General features: G+C 29.8%; 1 protein-coding gene across 9 annotated transcripts; it reads left to right on the top strand.

Annotated features, from left to right (window-relative positions):
- Nucleotides 1-2,650: 2,650 nt before the first annotated feature.
- LOC111911651 (anthocyanidin 3-O-glucosyltransferase 2) lies at nucleotides 2,651-7,202 on the top strand. Of its 9 annotated transcripts, XR_002856935.3 has the most exons (5): nucleotides 2,651-4,175; nucleotides 4,981-5,320; nucleotides 6,254-6,299; nucleotides 6,554-6,632; nucleotides 6,898-7,196. XR_002856935.3 is itself a non-coding variant. In XM_023907402.3 (2 exons), the coding sequence occupies exons 1-2, from the start codon at nucleotides 2,727-2,729 to the stop codon at nucleotides 5,026-5,028; spliced, it is 1,497 nt and encodes a 498-aa protein (XP_023763170.1). In that variant the 5' UTR covers nucleotides 2,651-2,726; the 3' UTR covers nucleotides 5,029-7,202. The 9 variants fall into 9 exon arrangements, 1 of the variants encoding a protein (XP_023763170.1); XR_006189620.2 differs by having other exon boundaries at nucleotides 4,981-6,299; nucleotides 6,898-7,201; XR_002856937.3 differs by lacking the exon at nucleotides 6,554-6,632 and having other exon boundaries at nucleotides 6,898-7,195.
- Nucleotides 7,203-25,422: the final 18,220 nt, after the last annotated feature.

Here is a 25,422-nt window from a genome sequence, read left to right on the forward strand (position 1 = left end):
GTTTCTTTTACAGTTGAATAATGAAGACAATTGAAGTTCGATAGTTGAAGACGATAGGATTTAAGCTTCTTATATCATTAATTGACGTGGCATATCTCACGTGGCATGGGATTAGACAAAAAAATATATATTAATTCACATATATAAAAGGTCAACCGGGAAACCATCTAAAACTTGATAAAATGGTGTAATTAAAAGGTCACTTACAAGTTTACTAGCCTAATGTACCAAAAAAACTTTAAGGACCAAATTAGCCAATTGAAGAAAGTTCCATGTGCTACTGTGACATTATCCCTTTTTCTTGCTAATTGGAAGAGGCAGGGGTTCTACTTTTTGGGATTGAATCCGATTTCAAAGAGTAACAGTAGATTTCACTGAAAACCCTTTCCCAGTTCGCTTGAACTTTGGTTACCTCAGTCGATCGATTCAAGCTTTAAATAAAAACCCTAGGTAGCGACTAAGAGAGACAAGAGGGAAAGGAAGCATCGTCGATAATTAGGGCAAGAGGGAAAGAAGAAAAAGATAGCGGGGTTTTTTATTTTTTAGGATTTCATTTACCCCCGGATGGAACGCGCGTTCCATAAAAATTTATAAAGCGACATCTTTAGACGACGCACATTTTATTATAGGTGCCCTCCGTGTTTTTTTTTTTTTTTTTTTTTTTTTTTTTTTTTTAAGACACTAATTTAAGGGCACGCAATAATGCGTGACTTAAATCCTTAAATTTTTTGAAGAGACGACACTTTTTTAATGTCACTCTCTTTTGCGTAACATAAATTGAGTATCGTTGTTTGCACGTCGAAAAGGGTCTTTTTCTTGTAGTGTGTCAAACTTTTATCAGTCCATCCGTTTTTCGACTTTAAGTTTATCAAACTCAATACAACATTAAGTTTCATAAATTTGGAACCGCTATATAATGGTTTTTCTGCTTCTTCAAATAAGCGTTGTAATTTTTCTTGTTCAACATCACCCATATTAGCTTCCATGTCATCAAATATTTCATTGAAATTTTCATTAGGGTCATTATCATCATCAAGATATGAATCGTTGTTGTATGTACTATTATTAATATGTAAATTGTTTGACGATGTGCTACAATCAAGTAGTGTTTCTCCATGTTTTGACCAACAAGTCTAATTTGGCACAAAACCATTTTGCAACAAATGATACCCTATTTCTTCGGTACAATTAAACATTTAAAAAATTTTACAAACGTTACAAAGACAACAAATTGATCCACTTTCTTTATTCACACGATTTACTTCGGCAACGCTAATAAAAGTTCGAACACCCTCTATGTAAAATTCAAAAAACGTGAAGTTTTGTACATCCAATAATCACAATTCATCTGAAGATTAAAATAAACAAAAAAGGAATATAAATATATTGATTTTAAATGAACAAGTTATGTAAACTGTAACATGTTAATAATCAACAAAAAAAAATCAATTTAAAAATAACAATAAAAAATCATTTAATAAATAAATAGTTAGAATAAAATCAAAAGAATAGTAAAATTAAAATTACCTTTAATGAAGATATTGAAACAATTTTTTTTGAACCGGGATATTGAAACAATTAATGAGAATATTTTGAGTTTTTATGCATTTATGTTGCAGAGAAACTGCACCAAGAAGAAGCATGTTTGTGTTTACAGAAACACCTAAATGGATATAGCTAGGTTTTATTTGATGCGCTCTTAAAAATATAGCACAAAAAATCGTAATTTAATGATGCCTTCACAACAAGTCATACCAAAAAATCGTTTCTAATACTAATTCTTTGTGAACCACACTAACAAATGTACCGGGAGTTCTCTTTGGGTGTTTTTTTAATGTGGTTCTCTTATTTTCTAATGCTATAACCATTTAATAATGTAGTTTTTACAATAAACCACCTAAAAAATGCTTCGCACTATAAAATACCTTAGGTACTAGTGTTACTTTTTATAATCTCTATTCTAATAAATAAATAATTTTAATCTTCTTTTGCCAAGTGTCACTCTAATATAACTCCTTATTAATATTATGTTATGTGTCATGTAGATATATTAGGTAACTCATTTCAAAATTTAAATTTATATTTTCTAATTATATGTTAAATTTAAAGTTATAATAACTTTAAACATTTGATATATCTCTTAATTAATAATTTATTTAAAATAATTGATTAATAATTATAAATTTTTATTATAAAAAGTTTAATTAGTTTTATAATATATGGTTACGACCTTTTATAAAGTACTTTTGTATATATAACGCCTTTAATTTGTGTTCACATATTATGGATGCTATAGGCACATCCACAATATAGTCAGGTTTTTGAAAGGAATTTTTGTCGTATCACCAACCTACAAATAAAACTTAATAAATATTCAAAATATGAGAATTTTTTTCACATAGTTTTTTATGGGTCCTTGCAAATCCAATTACATATAAAAAGTGAATAAACTAATATTCTATTTGAAAAATAAAAACTCTACTTATAGAACTTCTTAATTAATAATATCATTCGAAAAACTTTGTTTTAAAAAACTCTTCTCTGTAGGCTTTCAAATTTTAAAGACTTCATCTGAAATTGTTTTTGACAAAAAGCTCAAACCTTTAAAGACTTTATTGTATGTGCACTAGATTGCTACGCGTTCCTGCTACCACCAATGAAACAATATCATAAATATCATCGAAACTGCATATAAACATTCACTTCAAACAGATCAACCAAAACAAATGGCGACCACAATTGCAGAGCTGGTATTCATCCCTGCACCTGGGGTTGGTCATATCATGTCCACCATCGAGATCGCAAAACTACTCGTGAGTCGAGCTCACCACCTATCTATCACTGTCCTTGTAATAAAGCCGCTTCCTAATCCAACCTTCGGTTCTGGCTCAGCTATCACCACATACGTAGATTCGTTATCTAAAAGCACCATGGATCGCATATCCTTCATTCAACTCCATCAAGACGAAACCCCACCAGTTATGGACTCCAAAGCTCCGGTGGCTTCCACTCAAGCATTTATCAATAGTCATTGCAAATACGTAAGAGACGTCGTGGCCGATATGATAAATAAACCGGGTTCAGGTCGGGTCGCAGGGTTCGTCGTTGACATGTTTTGCACGGCGATGATAGATGTCGCTAATGAGTTTAATGTTCCCACCTATGTTTTCTTCACTTCTAATGCTGGTTTTCTTGGATTTATGTTCTATATCCAGACACTTTGTGATGATCATAAGCAAGACATTCTTGAATTAAGCAACAGCTCAGATGCCATGATATCAATTCCGAGTTTTGTCAAACCGGTGCCCACGAAGGTGTTTCCAGCCACTATCAAGTCTAGAGAAGGGCTGGAGATTTTTCTGTGGTCTGCTCGGAAACTTAGACAAGCTAAAGCAATCATGGTTAATACATTCATGGAATTGGAAACACACGCGATCAAGTCATTAATGGAAGACAGCACCATTCCGCCGGTGTATGCAGTGGGCCCCATACTCAACCTAGAAGCTGCTGCCGGAAACTTGTCGGAAAATGATGTCATTAGGTGGTTGGACAGTCAACCGCCTTCTTCGGTGGTGTTCTTGTGTTTCGGGAGTATGGGAAGTTTTGAGGAGGTCCAAGTAAAGGAGATAGCACATGCTTTAGAGCGGAGTGGCTACCATTTTGTTTGGTCCCTCCGTCGTCCTCCGTCAGATCAAACAAACAGAGCCCCAACTGATTACGAGGATCCAGCAACCATATTGCCAGAAGGATTCCTAGAACGCACTGCCGGAATCGGAAAAGTGACTGGGTGGGTCCCACAGGTAGCTTTGCTAGCTCACCATGCAGTAAGAGGGTTCGTATCTCACTGTGGGTGGAACTCGTTGTTGGAGAGTTTGTGGTTCGGTGTACCATCGGCGACATGGCCGATCTACGCCGAGCAGCAGATTAATGCGTTTGAAATGGTGGTGGAGCTTGGATTGGCAGTGGAGATAAAATTGGATTATAAAAAGGATATGTTTAATCACGAGGCGGATGAGGTGATAGTCATGGCGGAGGAGATAGAAAGAGGAATAAGACGACTGATGGAGGATAACGACGTTAGAACCAAGGTGAAAGAGATGAGCGAGAAGAGTAGAGTGGCCGTGATAAAGGGTGGTTCTTCGTATGCATCTGTTGACTATATTATTCAAGACTTTGTAAGGAACATCTTCTGAGTTTCACTTTATTCGTTTATTGTGTTGCTCGACTTTCTTTCTATAGTTATGATAAAAACTATTTATATATATATATATATATATATATATATATATATATATATATATATATATATATACCAGGTGTGAGAGCTATGTATTATATGGTTTTATTTAAAAAAAAATATATATATATATATATATATATATATATATATAATTTTAATAATTTAAAAATTTTGAATTTATAAGAAAAATGAGATTTTTTTTTGAATTATTAAAATTAATGAGGTTTTAATGTATTGAATACATTACATATATAAACCTTTTCTAATAAATATTCTACATATATATTACCTTACATATTAAATGTGGTATTTTAATTTAATAAAATGAAAAATACAATAAAATGAAAAGTGAAAAATATAAGTTTAAAATTTTTAAAAAATAATATATGTCGAAATGAAAAAGAAAATAACATATGACAAAAAACATTTATTTATCAAAATATATATATATATATATATATATATATATATATATATATATATATATATATATATATATATATATATATATATATATATATATATATATATATATATATATATATATATATATATATATATATATATATATAGAGGTTCATCTTATAAAGAACACGTGTGATTGTATGACCAAATATGATCCAATCATTTTGGAAATTTACAATGAATTAATTTATTATCTAAAATTAGACATCAATATTCAAACATAAATTACCTATTAAATGGGAAGACGTTAACAATATTTAGTTTCCATCGACTAGGGCACAAAACTATCTAGCAAAGAAGATGAATTCAAGAAACAAGGATAAACGTTGGAGTTACTCATCGTCTCTGACAAGAAACCACCGTACGCCACCACCTCATCTGGACCGGCACCAACTATGCCATCTGGAAGTTCTTGTTACCTTCCTTCTACTACTCTCACCGACGGCCAATTTGTTAATGGAGATGACGACCTTCACTACCGGCATGACCTAACGATGTTTTGTGCTTAAAAAATCCAGAAATCAGATGTAATTAAAGGCAGCATAATCGGCCTCATTCATCTGCTTAATTTCATTAATGGTGAAATCGAATGAGCCTTAAACAATTGAAAATAAGGTATTGTTCATCTTAGTTAACACTTCTTCACTTTCTGAATGATTAATTTGTTTGTTTTTTAATGATCCCAAAACTTTTGAAATCTTTGGTTATCTCGTTCAAGTACCTACTTAATTTCTATTGTTGATTTCAAATGCAAAAGTTCCATATCAAATTCATTTATTGGATTTTTACTTTTAAGATTAAAATGGATGGAATCGCCGTGGATTTTCAGGGAAAAAACAAAGTTGAGAAATTTGAGAACATTAGGTACCAAAATAATATTTAATCTGGAATTTAAGGCATACTTATAGTATTTGTAAAGAAAATGAATTTGATTTTCTAATTTCCAAGGAAAAGACAATAAAATCTTTAGACAAGCAATTGTGTAATGGGTTATAAAATCTATGTCCTAAAGCTAATATGGAAAGGGCTAAGAACCTTAAAGGGAAAACACTTACATAAGGATGTTATGCTTATTTATAACAATTTTTATACAATGTTGAATCTTTGTTAATTTGGGTGCAGACTCTATAATTTAGAGTTTTCTCTGGCTTTTTATTAATGGTTTAGTCTAGAATCATCAATGTTTTTTGTGAAAGGGATAATCTTCTTGAGTAATTTATTAATATTTTTGCAACCTGAACTTCAATTTGGAGATAATCACTTCGACAAGTTGTTGATTTTCCCTTAACTTGAACAAGGTATTCTAGATGAACCAACACAGATGAAATATCTCTAGATTTCAAATTTACATCTTAATTATAATGGTTTTGTTAATATCAGTTACATAAAAGGAAATCTTTTTTGTGTTGCTGTTTTAGTGTCATTACTTGAAGATTTCATAAAAATTCATATTTGTAGCATGTTTGTTGATAGTTGTCATATTTTTGGTTTGGAGTGTTTACTAATGCATTGAGCATTTTACCCTGTCATGTCATTTCTGGTGTGCAGTGGCTTTGGTGCCCCTGCTTGAAGTTTTCTTCCATATTATTTACTGGTATGTCACTTGTTGCTATCTTGGCTGTTAGGGAATTTTAATGTGATATTTTTACCCTTTTACCCTTGTTGGGTTTCACTTCTCTCTCAATTGTTTTGTTGTTTATGTTTCCTATGGTTTATTTTCTTGTATTCTAGTATTGTTTGGTGTATTTTTTTCAGCTTCCCACTGGAGTATTTGTTTTAATATATTCATTGTTAAAAAAATCTTAATTTGTTACATGTTCATGACCGTTGTGATATTCTTTGGTGAAGGAGACGAGCAAAAAAATCAAAGTTTCCATTGGAATGTGAATATTTGAAATTGCTCATGAGAATGACTTAGAGCTTGAAGGTTGGTTCAATATATGCAACTAAACTAAATATAGCAATCATCTTTCATTCACAATGATTTTGCTTAAATAATGATTGTGCATTTAGTTAAAGGAGAATGTAAAGGATCACTGGCTTCTTCTATGATGTCATTGTGATTGTATGATGTTTGTTACATACATTTCACTCATGGAGAATATTGTTTAGTTAGTGATAGCTCAATATTCAATATCTTTAGAACAACTTTAAATTTCGATCCTCTGTAATATGCGACATTGTTGTTGCAGGAATGGAACAAGGATATCTTTTGTCAACAAGTTTTGAACCTGTACTACCTAAGTGATCCAAAACTTCACATGATGTAACAAAGTTCAAGAACAATAGATGAAGTGGTGATCCCAAAATTCTCTTGATGTCATTAAGTGCAAGAATAATATATCATAAAGTGCAAGAATAATATATCATTTGCATGCTTGTTAGAGGAATAGTATATTATTCTTTTAGAATTTATTTTATTCTTTCATGTAGTATTCTTTATGAATGTATCTTATTTTTTCATAAATATTATATTATTCAATGTCACTTATCCAATTATATTTAATTCTTTTTTTAGAATAACTTTTTTATACAAGAATGTAACTATTATTCTTAATAAATATCATATATGAACTTATAATTGATGACTCATTCTTCAAGAATGAAAATAATAAGAGTGAAAATTGAATTGGAACCCTAAAACGTTCAAAGCAATCTCCATTAAAAACGTATTCTTCAAGAATAAAAACGATAAGAAACAATGGTCAATAAAAATTCATTCTTCAAGAATGAGAAAAATAATAATGGAAACAATCTCCAATAAAGACCTATTCTTCAAGAACTAAAATGAGATTAAACGATCACCAATAAAAATTCATTCTTCAAGAATGAAAAAGATAAACATGAATTGAATTTTGTAACGTTTAAAATTGTTAAGTTGTATTTGTATTTTTATATTTTGATTTTTCTTAATTAATATGACTTACTTGCTTAAAATATAGTTATATAGTAAATGTTAGTCCAAGGTATTAACATGTATCGTAAGATCACGTCTTTTCATTTTTTTTAATCTAATGGCCAAATTTTGGTTATACATTCACACAATATTTATTATTCACATTTGATTCTAACCATATATATATATATATATATATATATATATATATATATATATATATATATATATATATATATATATATATATATAGGAGTAGGATCAGTTGAGAACACCAAAAAGGTTGAGAACGCGAGAACACATCTGGGCCAGTTAAATATTCAAATCTAAGGCTATTATCAAACGGATAATTTATGTTGATTCAAAAACTATCGGTAGTAAAGTGTAACTTTTAAAATGACATAAGGGTATAACAGTAATTGAAACTTTAGGTCAATCCTATAATTTCTCATTCCCATTCTTATTTCCATTAAAGATCGTCGTTTCCCTACTCATTCCCCTATCAAACGATTTTTGTAGCCCTAATCAGACCTGCAAGCTGCTGTGAAGATAAAGACTATTGATGGAGTCGCTTTTTTTCTCTACTCATCCAGAAAGCACCCCATTTCTCCTTTGTCTTCAATCTTCAACAATCCATTTACCTCTCACCAATCTGCAACGTCGCCGCCTCTTTCTGCTGCCCTAGCCCCGACAACGCAAGCTTCGTCGAAAATGGTGCAGCGACCTCGACTTCCCTAACCATTGAGGCGTCTCAGAAGAGACGAGGAGACGTGAGTGGATTCGAAGCATGAAACACAATTTGAGGTAATTTGGTTGAAGGATATCAAGATACAGAGGGAATAAATCGAATGCACATGGGTGTATATCAATTCTCATGTTCTAAATCTACAATCGATGATTTTTTTGAGGTTAATGGTCTTCATCGCGTGTATATCAATTCTCATGAATCGATTTTTGTTAATTTTAATCCAAGATCATATTTCTTCATCAGTTTTCTCGTTCCTGTTCTTATAGTCAATTTGATTTCACGATTATTAATTTGATTCATCTCGAACATGAAAATTTCTGATGATCTGTGAGTGAAATCTATATTTGAAGAATCGATTTGGTGTTTGATTGAATGCTAATCTCGAAGTCTGGTGATGAACAGACGAACCAATCGGATGTGAAGACTGAATCGCTTTGCTAGGATTATCGAATTCTTGGTTGTTTATAGTGATTCTGATTTTGATTGGAATTAATTTGATGACTGGTTCGCAATCGCTAAATGGTTTTTACCTTCGGGGCTTAAGAGACCGGTTAATTCTCAATCTGTGATAAACTGAGTTGGAATGGTTGAGATTGTTCTACATAGTCAAAACCATAAAAGTCAAAATCGACTTATGTAAACGAAGAACAGTGGCTTGTTGATTTGGTTATGGAGGGCGTATTTGACATTGGGTTCATTGGCTTTGTATCTGGGACGATTGGGTTGTTTGATGAAATGCGTGGGAGAGGTATTCATTTGTGAATAGCAGGGTATTCATTTGTTAATAAGAATGTATTCATTTGTAAATAGTAGTGTAATCATGCGTGAATGAGAGTATTTATTTATGATTAGATGTATTCTTTTATTCATTTGTAAATACCAGGGTATTCATTTGTTAATAACAATGTATTCATTTGTAAATAGTATTGTAATCATATGTGAATAAGTGTATTTATTTATTATTAAAGGTATTTTTTTATGAAGAAATGATAATTTTTACACCCCTTTTATTTTTCGGTTGATTAAAAGAAATGTGGATTACTTGTAAATTGATATGTATTTATTTGTGATTGTAGTAGTATTAGTTTTGTTAAAAAAAAATCGTTTATGAATACAAATGTATTGATTTGGGGTTGGATTTCTATTAATTTCTTCGAAAAAAAAAATGTGAAACTGGAGAAAAAAATTTAAATTTTTATAGTTTAAATTTTTTTTTATAAAAATGTTTTTTATATTTCATTAATGAGAAAAATAAAAAATCAAATATTCCCTTCTTTTTTGGTAACTGATCATAAATTTAAGGGAATTTGATTGATTTTATTTTATTTTAATTTAATTAAAATATACAATTACTAATATGACCTTATATATTGATTGGTCCAGAACTGTTCTCACGTTCCCAACCTTTTAGATATTCTCATTTGATCCTTTTCCTATGTGTGTGTATATATATATATATATATATATATATATATATATATATATATATATATATATATATATGGAAATGTTCAATAGAGAACCATAATTATTGGTTTTTCAAGGAACCAAATCTTTTTTTCAATTTCTAGAGCTTATTCTTTATCGAAAAAAAATCTAAAAATATCTAAATTCATATATTAACATTGTGAATGTGAAAAATATTTTTCGGATTCACCGTGTGAATCCGGATTCACGTTGTGAATTTTCAAAGATTCACATTGTGAATTTGACGTAAAAAAAATCAAATTTTATATCATTGGAAAAAGGATAAAAAGTTATGAATTTCTGTATTTTTAGATTTTTTTTTTGATAAAAAATAAGTTCTAAAACTTGAAAAACAGATTGGTTCCTTGGTTAATTATGGTTCTCTATTGAACCTCACCCTATATATATATATATATATATATATATATATATATATATATATATATATAGAGAGAGAGAGAGAGAGAGAGAGAGATAGGTTCAAATGTTTCTCACATCTATTGTGTGTTAGAATTCACCAATAGAAATTTAGTATTAATTATATGTATATTAAATGATATCCATACTTATAACTTATTTTTATGGAAACCAATTAAATTCATGATTAATATCAACAACAATATTCTTTTAGAATGAATTCATATCTAGAAGAATGAGAGTGTATTCCAGCAAAATGAAAGTGTATTCTAGTAAAATAAACTCTCGTTCTTCATATTCCATACAATTTTATTGTATTTTAAGTGAATAAGTCCTGAAACAAAATTAGAACTCATATATAAAAACGTAGATGCGAATTCATTCTGAAAGAATGTTATTGTTGACATTAATAATGGATTTAATTGTTTTCCATAAAAAAGAATTATAATTATGGATATCATTTAATATACATATAAATATGAAAATCATTTAATATCTATATTTATTTAATTAAATAATTATTTAATTTACTAAATTCCTATTAGTGCGTTCTAGCACACAATAAATGTAAGAAACAAAATAACCTAGCCATATATATATATATATATATATATATATATATATATATATGTATAGGTTCAAATATTTATAGCAAATATTGTGTGTATGAATGCATCAATCACAAATTAGCAATTTATTTATTTATTTATTTAATAAGTAAGGTTATAATAGTGATTTTGACTACATTTAATTATGGTAAATATTTAAAACCTTTAATATCCCCGTTAGATGTCATTTTATGCATCTTATAGGGTAGTTTTTATCATCATTTTAACATCATATTTTGTACGTTTGCATGTCATTTATTTAAATAATGTTCAGCTCATGTCTTTTGTTAGAATTCCCTTACTGCTCATGTTTTTATGTCAATTTCGGATAGTTTTAATGGAACAGTGCTTTGGGAGTAGTTGGATGCGCGTTTCGAGCTTAAAATGGAGCTTGGAACTTCTGGAGTATGTTGAGGAATGTTTGGTAGATACTTTGGTCAAGAAACATTTGATTGAATTGATCACACGAAGATAGAATATACAATATCAACGTTAAAGGATGTTGCTGGCAGCTTTGACCCCCTGTCAGTATTTTGACCATATCTTGAGAACCGTAACTCCGATTGACGCGATTCAAAATGATCTGAAAAGTAGACGAAATTTCGGACGTCATAGGCATAACCTGCGATCGCAGGTTGTCTCCTTGCGATCACAGGTGACCTTTTTGCGATCGTAAGTATGATCGCAGGTTGCCTTCGAGGTTCTTTTGTGCCCAAAATTCATCCGGAAGTGAAAACTCAAAACCTGCGATCGCAGGTTGGCCAAAAAGTGTCAAAATAGCATCCTACTTCATTAAAACGACATCAGATGCATTTATTTCAAAACCTGCGATCGCAGGTGTGCCGTTTTTGCTGCTGGACGTATAAAAAGACCCTGATAGCCTTCCAGTAACCTAAGTGGATGATTCGAGAGGTATCAGACGACGAAAATACGATTTTGGAGGCGTTTCTTCTCTGATTTCATCAATTTCTGAAAATCTGAAGACGGTGGATCATCTCCTTCAAGTAGATTAGTAAGATTAGTTGTTTGATGTCTCTTTTCATATGTTTTCATCATATTTTAACCATGTTTGGCTAAACCCTAGTTTTCAGTTCTGCAAAGACAAGTACGTTTCATGTGATTGATCATTAGATCTGGTTTTTGATTTGTGTTTCTATCTAGATTCTTCAGTTTTGAGCTTAATGAATGTTTGATTTGAATTCTTGTTAGTCTGATCACCTAGCTAGGGTTTTATCATTTCAGTTAATCAGTTAATAGAATCCGTAATTGTTCTTGTCAACTAGTAAAAGTAACAAGTATCAGATTGGTTCCGTTTTGGGATTTAACTCTGGTATAAAGTGTAGAAATCATATCTTTACGCTTACGAGCCTGTGAGAAGTATTGAATATTGCTGGGAATTTTACATAGATTATAATGTAACTTTTCTGATTTAATTAAGAGCTTATTTAATTGAACAGTAAAAAGTTAGGGTTAATTAAAGAGCTTGTTTTGGTTAACTAAATAAGATAAAAGTTGAATTACTAGAGCTTGTTAGTTTTTCTCAGTACCAACTTAGATAGAACGCATCTCAAATAACCAACTCAATGTTGATTGCATGATTAGGAAAGTCGCAGCAGAGCTGAAATCGTTTTTATTATTGATTTTAGTTTAATTTAATATAACTTTAATTCTAGTTTTTAGTTTAATTCAAAACCCCCTTTCTATATTATCTGTTTCTTGACTAGATTGTGCCTGATGCAAAAAAGGCATTGACCATTAGGCTGTGTCTCTGAAGATTCGACCCTGCTTTCTTGTGCTATATTTTTAGTGCAACCAGCAGTGATAATTTATTTGCTTAATACGTGCGCGACAGCGTGTTAACAAATTGGCGCCGTTGCCGGGGACACGGTACTGCTAATTGTTTTTTTGCCAAAATCTTCGTACAGGTAATCTAGTTTCCAGGCATGGTCGAGCCAATGACCTTAAAAAGGGCGGCTTTCCGGGAGGCAACCCGATGAGTACTTTTTAGTTTTTATTTTTCCGTTTTCAATAAAGAGATGATCGCAGTTCCAAGCAAGCTTGGGGAAATCAGAGGATCGACAGAGTTGCTGAAATTCAAATTTTTCGTCAACATTCATCGTCAAAATCAGAATTTCTACAATCTATCAGGTACATTCATTCCTAGCTGCATATTTTTGCTTTTATATTCTTTATTGAGCTGTTCATTCCTCTCTGAACATTGAGGACAATGCATCATTTTAAGCTTAGGGAGGGGGTTAGTGTAAAAATTTGTATTTTTTGTTAAAATTTTAATTTTTCAGGTTTTTTAGTTAAAAATTTCAAAGTTTTCTTTTTGCATTTTATTTTTTGCATCGCATTTGCATTTAGTAAAAATTATTTTCTGTTTTTATTTTTCTGCATTCATAACAAAGGAAAACCCAAAAATATTTTATTTCTAGTTATTTTTATTTTTATTTTTTGTATATCAAAATTAAAAAAAAAATTATTACATTAAATGAGGATATTATTTACATTCGATAGCTCTATTAAGATGAAATGTGATAGTCACCGAAAATAACAGTCTCATTACACTCAATTTTAAGAATTATATTTTCAAGTGCTTTAAATGTTTTCAATATGAACCAACATATAAGTCAGATAATTTTTACAATGAAGTGTGGGTTGGAAAAACGAACAGTGTTTTGAAAATAATTTCCTTGATTGCCTTAAAAAGAACCTAGATTGGATAATCCTTATCATTCCTTGAAGTACTGAACCCTATAGTTTCTACGCTTTTTGAGGTTGGGAGGGAACTATTGTTATACCCACAATTTATTATCATTTTTGAAGTATTGAAGATATGGTGGGCCTCAAAGTAAAATTCGCGCCCAGTCAATATATATGTTAGAAATGGTATATCAAACAACTTGAAGAAATCTGAAATTCAAAGTTAAATCCAAGTCAAGTTCAAGTCGAAATCAAGAAGCAAGCAAGTCAAATCTAAAGAGTTGATCAAGACAAAGAATATGTGTGGTATAATGAGATTGATCCCTCAATAGTGGAATCATAGGGGTAAGCTTGGATTTTCTGTCCATAATGGAGCTTACCGCGTTTATTGGACGAGTTCGGAAAAAAAGGAGGGGTTGGTCAAGTTAAGTTTTTATAAACGAATTTTCGTGAAATGATTTTTAAAAATACACTGTTTTCACAAATTTAATTCGGTGTAAAAATTATTTGCTCAAGCTTGGTTTAGCTCGTTAAATATAATTATGAATCGTTAATACAAAGTATTGAGACTGTTGTCTAGGTAGTGATTTCGTTGGAGCTTCCTCGTTGTGAAATCTGATCATGTGAAAAAAAAAAAGAGTGAAGTACATTAGTTTAAGTTTTCATTTTATTTTATTTTAAGTTATTTTTAGGTCATCTACATTTTTCCATTTGTTTATAATGTTATTCCTTTTCTTACTTGAGGGCAAGTAAGGTTCAAGCTTGGGGAGATTTGTTAGATGCCATTTTATGCATCTTATAGGGTAGTTTTTATCATCATTTTAGCATCATATTTTTTTACATTTTCATGTCATTTATTTAAATAATGTTCAGCTCATGTCTTTTGTTAGAATTCCCGTACTGCTCATATTTTTATGTCAATTTCAGATAGTTTTAGTGGAGCAGTGCTTTGGGAGCAGTTGGATGCGCGTTTGGAGCTTAAAATGGAGCTTGGAACTTCTGGAGTATGTTGAAGAATGTTTGGTAGATACTTTGGTCAAGAAACATTCGATTGAATTGATCATACGAAGATAGAATATACAATATCAAAGTTAAAGGATGTTGATGGCAGCTTTGACCCCCTGTCTGTATTTTGACCATATCTCGAGAACCGTAACTCCGATTGACGCGATTCAAAATGATCTAAAAAGTAGACAAAATTTCGGACATCATAGGCACAACATGCGATCGCAGGTTGTCTCTTTGCGATCGCAGGTGACCTTTTTGCGATCGCAAGTTTGATCGCAGGTTGCCTTCGAGGTTCTTTTGTGCCCAAAATTCATCCGGAAGTGAAAACTCAAAACCTATGATCGCAGGTTGTCTCCTTGCGATCGCAGGTTAGCCAAAAAGTGTCAAAATAGCATCCTACTTCATTAAAACGACATCAGATGCATTTATTTCAAAACCTGGGATCGCAGGTTGTGTACATGCGATCGCAGGTGCGCCGTTTTTGCTATTGGACGTATAAAAAGACCCTGATAGCCTTCCAGTAACCTAAGTGGACGATTCCAGAGGTATTAGACGACGAAAATACAATTTTGGAGGCGTTTCTTCTCTGATTTCATCAATTTATTAAGATCTGAAGACTGTGGATCATCTCCTTCAAGTAGATTAGTAAGACTAGTTGTTTGATGTCTCTTTTCATCTGTTTTCATCATATTTTAGCCATGTTTGGCTAAACCCTAGTTTTCAGTTCTGCAAAGACAAGTAATTTTCATGTGATTGATCATTAGATCTAGTTTTTGATTTGTGTTTTTATCTAGATTCTTCAGTTTTGAGCTTAATGAATGTTTGATTTGAATTCTTGTTAATATGATCACCTAGCTAGGGTTTTATCATTCCAGTTAATCAGTTAATAGAATCCGTAAATGTTCTTGTCAACTGGTAAAAGTAACAAGTATCAGATTGGTTCCGTTTCGGGATTTAACTCTGGTATAAACTGTAGAAATCATATCTTTACGCTTACGAGCCTGTGAGAAGTATTGGATATTGTTGGGAATTTTACATAGATTATAATGCAACTTTTCTGATTTAATTAAGAGCTTATTTAATTGAACAGTAAAAAGTTAGGGTTAATTAAAGAGCTTGTTTTGGTTAACTAAATAAGGTAAAAGTGGAATTACTAGAGCTTGTTAGTTTTTCTCAGTACCAGCTTAGATAGAACGCATCTCAAATAACCAAATCAATGTTGATTGCATGATTAGGAAAGTCTCAGCAGAGCTGTAATCGTTTTTATTATTGATTTTAGTTTAATTTAATATCACTGCAATTCTAGTTTTTAGTTTAATTCAAAACCCCCTTTCTATATTATCTATTTCTTGACTAGATTGTGCCTGATGCAAAAAAAACATTGACTATTAGGATGTGTCCCTGAGGATTCGACCCTGCTTCCTTGTGCTATATTTTTAGTGCAACCAGCAGTGATAATTTATTTGCTTAATATGTGCGCGACAATCCATTAAAATTAGAGAAATCAGTTAAAAACCCTATAAGTCATCGATCTCCCTCATCACGTTTATCATCATTACTGGCATCATATCACCTTTGCTGCTTCTTCTTGCCCCCTCTCCGCCATTGTCATCGTACACCAACACCACAATTTTCGGATAACAGATAAGGATTTCCTCTTTAATTCTTAGCTCTGGTAGGTTTTTTACTCGATTTCTGATTTTGCAATGGAATTTCGTTTGAGAAAAACATGTTATTTGATTTGAGTTCAAAAGCATAGGATTATAATGAGAGAAAAAAATCATGCTTCTAAGTGAAAAGTAGTAGAAAGGATATTAATTAACAGAAAATTAAACAATGATTTAACAAGCGACACTTTTGTCTATTATTTGGAATTCTAACTCTGAACGTTTTCAAATATTATGATGTTTTGTTTATTTTATTATATTTGTTAATGTGAATCGCAAGAAATCAAGGTTTTAAATCAATTATGTGTTATCTTAGTATTGTCGTTAAATGAATATTGGTAACATCTGTTTATCATATGGTCGCATAAAAAAAACTTTTAATTTATATATGTTTACTTATCTATTGTATTTTCCATATCGAATTATATGAAATATTGGTTGCCATCTAGTATTTTATTTATCGAATTATAAGAAATATTGGCTGCTATCTAGTTTTTTTTTTTTTTTTTTTTTTTTTTTTTTTTTTTTTTTTTTTTTTTTGATATAGTTATATAGCAAACTTCAAAATTTATGGGAATGAATGCAGATATGTGTTGATGATTCAATCCCAGGTCTTGAATTCTATAATGTATTATGTTAGAATTTAGTTATATAAATGTATTTTGTTAGAATGTCTAAGAATAATTGTTAACAACAAGTATATTTGTTTAACTGATAATGAATTTGTGATACTTTATAGTCTCTATTATATTCTGTCAGAATTTATAGTTTTTATTTTTTACTATATTCTATCAAACTTTATCGTCTTTAATACATTCTGTCAGAATTTATAGTTTTTATTCTCGTAGAATGCATTGAATTTTTTAATTTTTGAAACTTGATTATGTTTTCTTTGTGGATATAGGTTTTGAAGAGGCTAACATTGATGTGGAGAAGGAAGAAAACATAGAGAATGTGAGTGTATTATACCAAAATGTGTTATGCTACAATGTATAAAGTGTTGCTTAAAAATAATATTATTTCAGAATGGATTAGTGTTTTTTTTTTAGATTTTGATGTTTTTTTTTTCTTTTTTCTTTCAGAATGTTGTTATTATTCAATGAATCACAATCATACAATGTAATTATTTTGTATATTATTAGTTCAAGAATTGATTTTGTGTATTCTTTCATAATTATTTACTAGTTTATGGTTGGCATTCTGTCATTCTGACATAATAAACTCGAAAAATATATTCACTAATTTATGGTTGGCATTCTATCATCCTGACAGAATAAAATCAGATTATTAAATTTGAATTAATTTAAAATATTCAGATTTTTAAAAATAAAGAAATTAATTATCCCTAAAAATCTGAAAATTTCCTTTTTTAATATAGGTTAATTGACTAACATGTCTTTATGCTGAAATTTGTGTGATTATATGGTACATGTTATCCTATTCTAGTATTACAGACCCTCAGTTCATGACGTTTAATTATATTTCATCCGATGGTTCAGATCTGTGCATTCTAGCACACAATAGTTATTAGAAACAAAATAACCTAAGCCTATATATATATATATATATATATATATATATATATATATATATATATATATATATATATATATATTATATAAGGTTAAGTTCAAATGAGAACACTATTTAGTGTGAGAACGTGAGAACACTACTTTATGTTACTATTCTACTATGAATTTTGTATATATAATGATATGACATTATTCATCAACAAATATACGAACAATCACATACTAATATTCACATTAAAATTTTGTATGTACAACTTTATGACATTATTCATCACCGAATATACGAACAATCATATATTTAACATTCACATTAGAATTTACTAAATAACTACACATATATATAAATTTTATAGTACAATAGCAATATAAAATTGAATATATTCATATTATAATTACTACAATAATATACATATTAAATTCATAGTAGAATAGTAACATAAAGTAGTGTTCTCACGTTCTCACATTAAATAGTGTTCTCATTTGAACTTAACCATATATATATATATATATATATATATATATATATATAAGGTTACAACCCGTGAGAACCACGGGTAATTAAAAAAACACTGATTATTAAAAATGGTAATGAAAAAACAAATATTAATAAAATTTTATTAAATTAACAAGAGATAATTTTTGTTTAGACTTTTATATTGATTATTTAAATTTTAATTAAAATTATCATTAAATAATGATTTTATGACTTTAATGAATACTGGTTATTTAAAACTTTATTAAAGTTATTAAATGTATACAAGAGAATAGACATTTAGGGTTGATTTGATTGTCCTTCATAAATGGTTAAAATATTTTTTATATAATAATTGTTGTATATTGGTTATTGTTGTTTATTTCATATGTGAAGCAATCAATTAAAATTATAACATCTATTCTATCAGAATTGAAATTATTCAAAAAAGGTTTCCTAATATGATTTGAAGTATGATTCACTTTTATAGTATATTGCAATAATTGCAGCAAGGAGGAGGAACATGTAAATTTTCGATTTTTCCCTCCTTTTGACAAGTTTATTTAGAGGTGTCAGAGAGTTAGATAAGATGACAGTTAGTATTGTTTTTACCACTGAAGGCATGCAAGTGTAAATATAATTTGAGTTTTTATGCACTACTTTTGTTTATAAAATTTTACTACATTTTATTTAGTTAATCCCTATCTTAATAAAAGAGTCCAAATTGTAGACGTGTCAACTCAATGGTACTTGTGAAATGCTAAGTCAAATTACTCTTTTACCCTTTTATTCCTTACGTTTCCAACATTCCTGCCTATTGTCAATGAAATTAAACTTAATCCATAAATACGATTTTTAAACACGGACCATTTATGTGATCTTTTACACAGGCACCATTTCTGTTAACAGATATATTTTTTTAAGTTCTTTGTCACTTGTATGGTGTTTTTGAATGAAATGGTAACGTACTTTGATTTTTTTTTTGTTTTCTGTCACATGGAATGGTTTTTTCCATGAAAGGGCAGTGTAGTTTCATTGCTTTAGAATTTGTCACCTGTTATTGTTTTGGTAATCAAAGTAATCATTAATATAAAAAATGGTTACATAAACACGATGTTTTTTTTTATCAAATCCTAAAAGAACTATTATAATTATATAAAAAGCACAAAAAAATTGTTTTAAGAACTTCAAAAAATTTTGTTTTTCCTAAATATTTTACCCGTGGTTCTCACTGGTTGTAACCTAGTTAATTAATAAAGATGCTTAATATGGAATGGAAAGAGCTTTAGCGTATGATGTTGAAGGAGTTGTAAGCTTATCCAATTTACCAATATACCCTTCGATAGTTATATATACAAACACGATGTATGTTTTGTTTGCAACTATCCCTTTATTAATTGATCAAGAAGTGATGAACGCAAATGTATCGAAGGTGGCTTCATCATCTAGGCAGTTATTAGCAATGAAAGTACCATTTTTTTAATTACAACAATATAATGTAACTAATATCAACAAATGTGGAAAATGATGTAGAAATAAATTATAGTTATTTATCTTTGTCTCAATTTATTTAAGAATGACTAAAATCAAAAAACCAAACTACACCTACCTGTGTTTCAAAAGCAAACAATAAAATGGTTAAATGAGCAAATCAGAGAAAGAAATTTCCAAAAAAAAAACGTAAGAACTATATGGTCATTCGTGGCTGAATAAAAAAGGAAATGACATTAAATTACTAATCTTAGAGTTCCTCTATATGCATTCCAATGTAATATATAGGCTTACTTGTTGCTTCATTATTTTACTTAGAAAACTAATAATCAGAAATGTATTTAGCATCAGTATGTTGGAAAACTTACATGATTTAATTATATAGAAATAACACAAACCACATCCAATTTGGTAAATTATATTATGAGTAACTCAAAATATATCAAAAAGAAGCTATCAGACAAAAGTAAATATAATTTATTGAACTTATATTCTATCAAACAAAGTAAAAAAACTAATCTGAAAGGTATAAACAAACCTGGAAAACAATGGTGCCATTAGGGTGGATCTTAGCGTTCCATAGGGACCAAATTTACATTCAACCCGATCTTTTTTACCATTTGGTAAGTTAGGACCGTGATAATGGTTTATAATTCAGTTAAAATACATAAAGAACATCAAGTTCCTCTTGAAAAGTCAATTATTGAAATGAATCAACGATTTCTTAAATCGATAAGCAGTCAAGTGTTATTAAAAAGAGAGTGACATTAACCATTCATTCTTAAAGATCGTAACATATATTTCAACTTCCTCTTTCGATTTCCATTTCATTTCACACTTCAGTCGAACATAATTCCAACAAGCTAATGTTAATGTATTTAAGTCTCTCGAGTCAAAAATCCTTGTGATGATTAATGATAATATGTATAATAATTATAATAATGGATACTGTGAAAAAAAATCAAGGTACCTCTTCAAGTAGTTTATCTTTTTCTTCTTGGCCATCTGCAATCAAAGGGTTTCATACCTCTATAGACTTAACAACTTGTTAGTACCTTCTGTAGTTCATCATAAATTCATAAGAGAAAATCATAAATGTCTGTTAAGTGTATTAATATATTCAAATTTGGTTATCAATTTATTTATTTTGTCAAAAAAGTTGTGTTCCATCATGATCTGTATCAGAAAGACCATAAAATAAGACATAAAGTTCTAAGACCACTCAACTTTAATAAATGATTAATCACAACCGCAGTGTTATCAGATTAAAAGTCTTCATTTTCAGGTAGATCTATAGCTTCACACTCACAAAACAGAATAACCCAAAATATTATCTTTATTTTCCGGTGGAACCATTTCTAGATCTTCAAATTCTGATAACGTCACTTAAAGAAATATTATATTCGTATGAACAAATAGAACCATATAAAAAAGGGATTATGATGTTCGGGTAACATACAGTAAAGGGATGCTTATGGTTTAGGGATACTCCGAGAGAGGAAAACAACTCTTGGTAGCATCAATGATTATGATGAAATAATCAACACCTTCGTTATACGGTCGGAGAACCAGATCACATACACACAATCAAAGAGATGGTATAAAAATAAACATGGTTGTAGTCGGGGTGTGGGGTGGGGGAGAAAGGCGTTCAATAGAGCTTACTCTTATATGATTGGTGCTTGGTAGAGCAATTCAACTAAGAAGTAGAAGAATAGAACCCTAAATAATTAAAAAGGAGAATTCACAAATTGTGGCTGAAGACAGCCTTAATCAAGAATCAAATGGAGAAGTTTCAGCATTATAAATCAGAGAGATTTAGAAGGGCACGGGAATATCAAATGCTGAAATATCGGCCTTAATGTTGAAAGTTTGATGTTACGATCTGAAAGGAAAAAATGGAATCAATTTCTTCCTAAAGTCACGGGATTGCATTCAAATGGGTGTCTAATATATACAGGATCTACGGAATTGTTAAAAATAAGAGGAGAGTATTATAGGAATTTAACTTTGGAAAATAATGGGCTGAGGAGATGACAGGTGGCATAATACGGATTCTTTTATTAGGGTAGGGATATATATATATATATATATATATATATATATATATATATATATAGGTAAAGGTTCAAATGAGAACCAAAAAAGATTAAGAACCTAAGAACCAACTAATTAAATTTAACCCACTTTTTACATAATACTCGTTATATTCAAAATTAGATCTAGACTTGGATTTGGTCTCTCTCTCTCTCTCTCTCTCTCTCTCTCTCTCTCTCTTTCCCTCTCTTACCACCAACGCCAGCACCACCGCCGACATCGTCGTCATCGTCGGAATACAACAATCTTCATATTCGGAGCCGCCGCCTTCAGATCTGAAGCATTTACCTTCAGATATGGTGCATTCTCCTTCATATCTACAACCTCCGACTTTAGATCTGCCATCACCACCGAGCGCCGCCTCTAGATGTCCGACCACCTCTAGATAAATTCAGATCTGATGTAGATCTGAGAATTTGGTGTTATTATACAAATGTTTTGTTCCAGAGCTCTTGAACTTATTTTTTTCTCTGAAATATTCCATCACTGGCGAAAATGTTTGTCAAATTTGTACCAGATCTGTTATGTGTCACCTCTTTCCCATGTATAATTCATTTTCGTCTTTGTCTCTCTTATTTTTGGTCAAAACACCACCAAATCGACATCTAATCTAATGTTTTTGTCCATTTTCAGGTTAGATCTGGTGTGTGTATCATATTTACATTGATGGTGTTTACAAAAGGAAGTTCTGGAAAAAAGATGCACATAAGGTATTTGATGAAATGCCTCAATGAAATTTGGTAAGTTATTAAGCTGTGAATTAAGTTGTGAATGCATATTTTTTGTATATTGAAGTATAAAGTTTGTGTATTTAGCTGTGATATTTGTGTTTAAAATTGCGAATTGAATGCATTAAGCTGTGAATTTGTTGTTTAAACTGTAAATTGATTATATTAAGCTGTGAGTTTTGTATATTTAACTATGAATTAATTGTATTAAACTGTGAATTGATTGTATTAAATTTTTTAGTTGAAAATATGCTTTTGAATGCATATTTTTTTGGGGTATTAAACAGTGAATTTTCTATATTTAACTATGAATTAAAAGTTTTAAGTTGATATTATGTTTTTCTACTTGCATTTGTTGTAGATCTCTATTATATTTTGGTTTTTTTTTGTTTTATGTTTTTTTTTTTTTTTTTTTTTTTTTTTTTTTTTTTTTTTTTCTGTTAATGTGTGAATTTGATATTTTAATCTCTCATTTGTCATATAATTTTGTTAATCTTAGTTTTAACTGCTATTAACTTGTGAATGTATAATTTTATTTGAATTAAACTTTAAATTTATTATACTAGTTTGTGAATTTTATATATTAAATTGTGTATTAATTGTAATAAGTGTTTTAAGTTGATAATATGGATGTGAATACTACTTTTTGTGTATTAAAATGTGAATTTAGTCTACTAAACTGTCATTTTTGTGTTTTAAACTGTGAATTGATTACATTAAGCTTTGAATTTTCTTTTTAAACTACGAATTGACTGTATTAAGCTGTGAATTTTCTGTTTGAACTGTAAATTGACTAGATTAAATTGTGAATTATGTGTATGAAACTATGAAGTTACTTGTATTAAGCTATGAATTTTGTATATAAACTTTGTATTGACTATATAAAGAGTGTTAAGCTGAAAATAGGGTTATGGATGCATACTTTTTGTGTATTAAACTTTGAATTTTGTGTATTAAACTATGACTTTTGTGTTTTAAACTGTGAATTTACTGCATTAAACTATATATTTTCTTCCTAGACTATGAATTGACTATATTAAGCTGTAAATTTTGTGTATTAAATTATGAGTTGATTGTATAAAGTTGTGAATGACTTGACATTAAGCTGTGATTACTTTATATTTTTTTTGTTTGCTTTTGAAATAATGTAAATTTTATTCACGACTTAATATATTAAATTCAAAATTTAAAATATGAATGATTTATGTATAAATTTTTTTGTTAATTTTTTTCTGAATATATTTATTTGTTGTGTTGTATAAGTATATAAGAATACATTAGTTTTAATAATAATTTTGCATTAAATTCAAAATGAGTGAAATAAATGGTTTTATTAGACTGTGAATGCAGTATTTATGTTATTAATGCATGACTTTGTTTACAGATCTAATTTAGAAGAAAATAATGGTTGTGATGCTGATATAGGTGGTTGGTGGCAGCGTGTGGTGGTGGTAGTAGTAGGGTTTGAAATTTTGATTTCTTTAAGTTTGTGAATTAGTATAAAATGGTTTGTATTAAATTGTGAATTTTGTGAATTAAATTATGAATGGACTGTATAAACTTGTAATTTATGTAAGTTTTGTGTTCAAATATGAGAGCATATAAGAATGAAAATATTATACTGCAAAAATATTTATTAACTAATGGGGTTCTTAGGTTCTTAATCTTTTATGGTTCTCATTTGAACCACTCCCTATATATATATATATATATATATATATATATATATATATATATATATATATATATATAAGGAGTGGTTGTCTCTTCATTTTATATCAATAAGAACATCTCATGTTTTACTCAAAAGATAGTATTTATTCTCTTTACCTCACTTTCACTTTCCTTCAAGTCAAAGTTCTTTGATAACATTCTTATTGTTCTTTAAAATATCGTTGCATTGATTATACTCTAAATATTCTCTTTATTTATTATTTGAACACTTTGTTGGATATTTCATTCAAGTATTGACTGGTATTACCATATTCGACTAGAACCATCAATAAAGAGCACACATTGATCTTAAAGATTAACTCAAGGTTTGAGTTTTCAAACCTTGTCCTTGCGTATTGATTCTTGTACTCACAATTGGTATTAGAGCTTGAGTGGTTGTCCTTTGAATCCATAAGAACAGATTATTGTTGATTTGAAATTACTTTGGTATTTCAATCATTTTTTTTTCAGGATAAAAGTTCTTCTATATAGCGCTTCTGCTCTAATATCTTTGATGGGTTTTGAGAATTCTAACACTCTTATGGTGTACATGCAACCCTAGAAACCTTGGATCTATATTTGACTAAGATACATGCAAATAATTATTTTCCAAGGCTCTTATCCTATCTGTCACACCCCAAAACCATGAACGGCGGAAACTTTTTGGGGCGGAGGACGTCATGTACAGTATCACAACAATGAAAAGTAGTAAACAAGCAACAACATCATCCATTTCATTAATAATATAATTTTAATACAAGTGTGTTCTGTCAAATTATAATAGACACTAAAGTATAATCAAAATGAAAGATGAGTCTTGAACGAGCTCCATCTTCTCTAAACCTTGCATCGGTACCTGTCTATCGTTGACCTGAGGATACAAGTTATTTTGAAAGGGAGTATTAGCTTTAAAGCTGGTGAGATCATAAGTATTAATGTGTGTTAATTTGTAAAACTTGAAAGGAAAGACTTGAAATTGTTTTGAAAGGAAGCTCGTGTAAGTATGAAAATGTTTGTAGAACAACTGTAAACGTTTGAAAAACCCTAGAAATCCCTATGATTCCTACTATTATAAAAGGGAGTCTTCTTCCAAGACCTAACTGTTCTGAATGTAGCCTTCTACCAAGGCCTAACATCCCAAGCGAGACTTAATATATCCATGTCAAT

Source organism: Lactuca sativa, chromosome 3, assembly GCF_002870075.4.
Source record: "Lactuca sativa cultivar Salinas chromosome 3, Lsat_Salinas_v11, whole genome shotgun sequence".
NCBI lineage: Eukaryota > Viridiplantae > Streptophyta > Magnoliopsida > Asterales > Asteraceae > Lactuca > Lactuca sativa.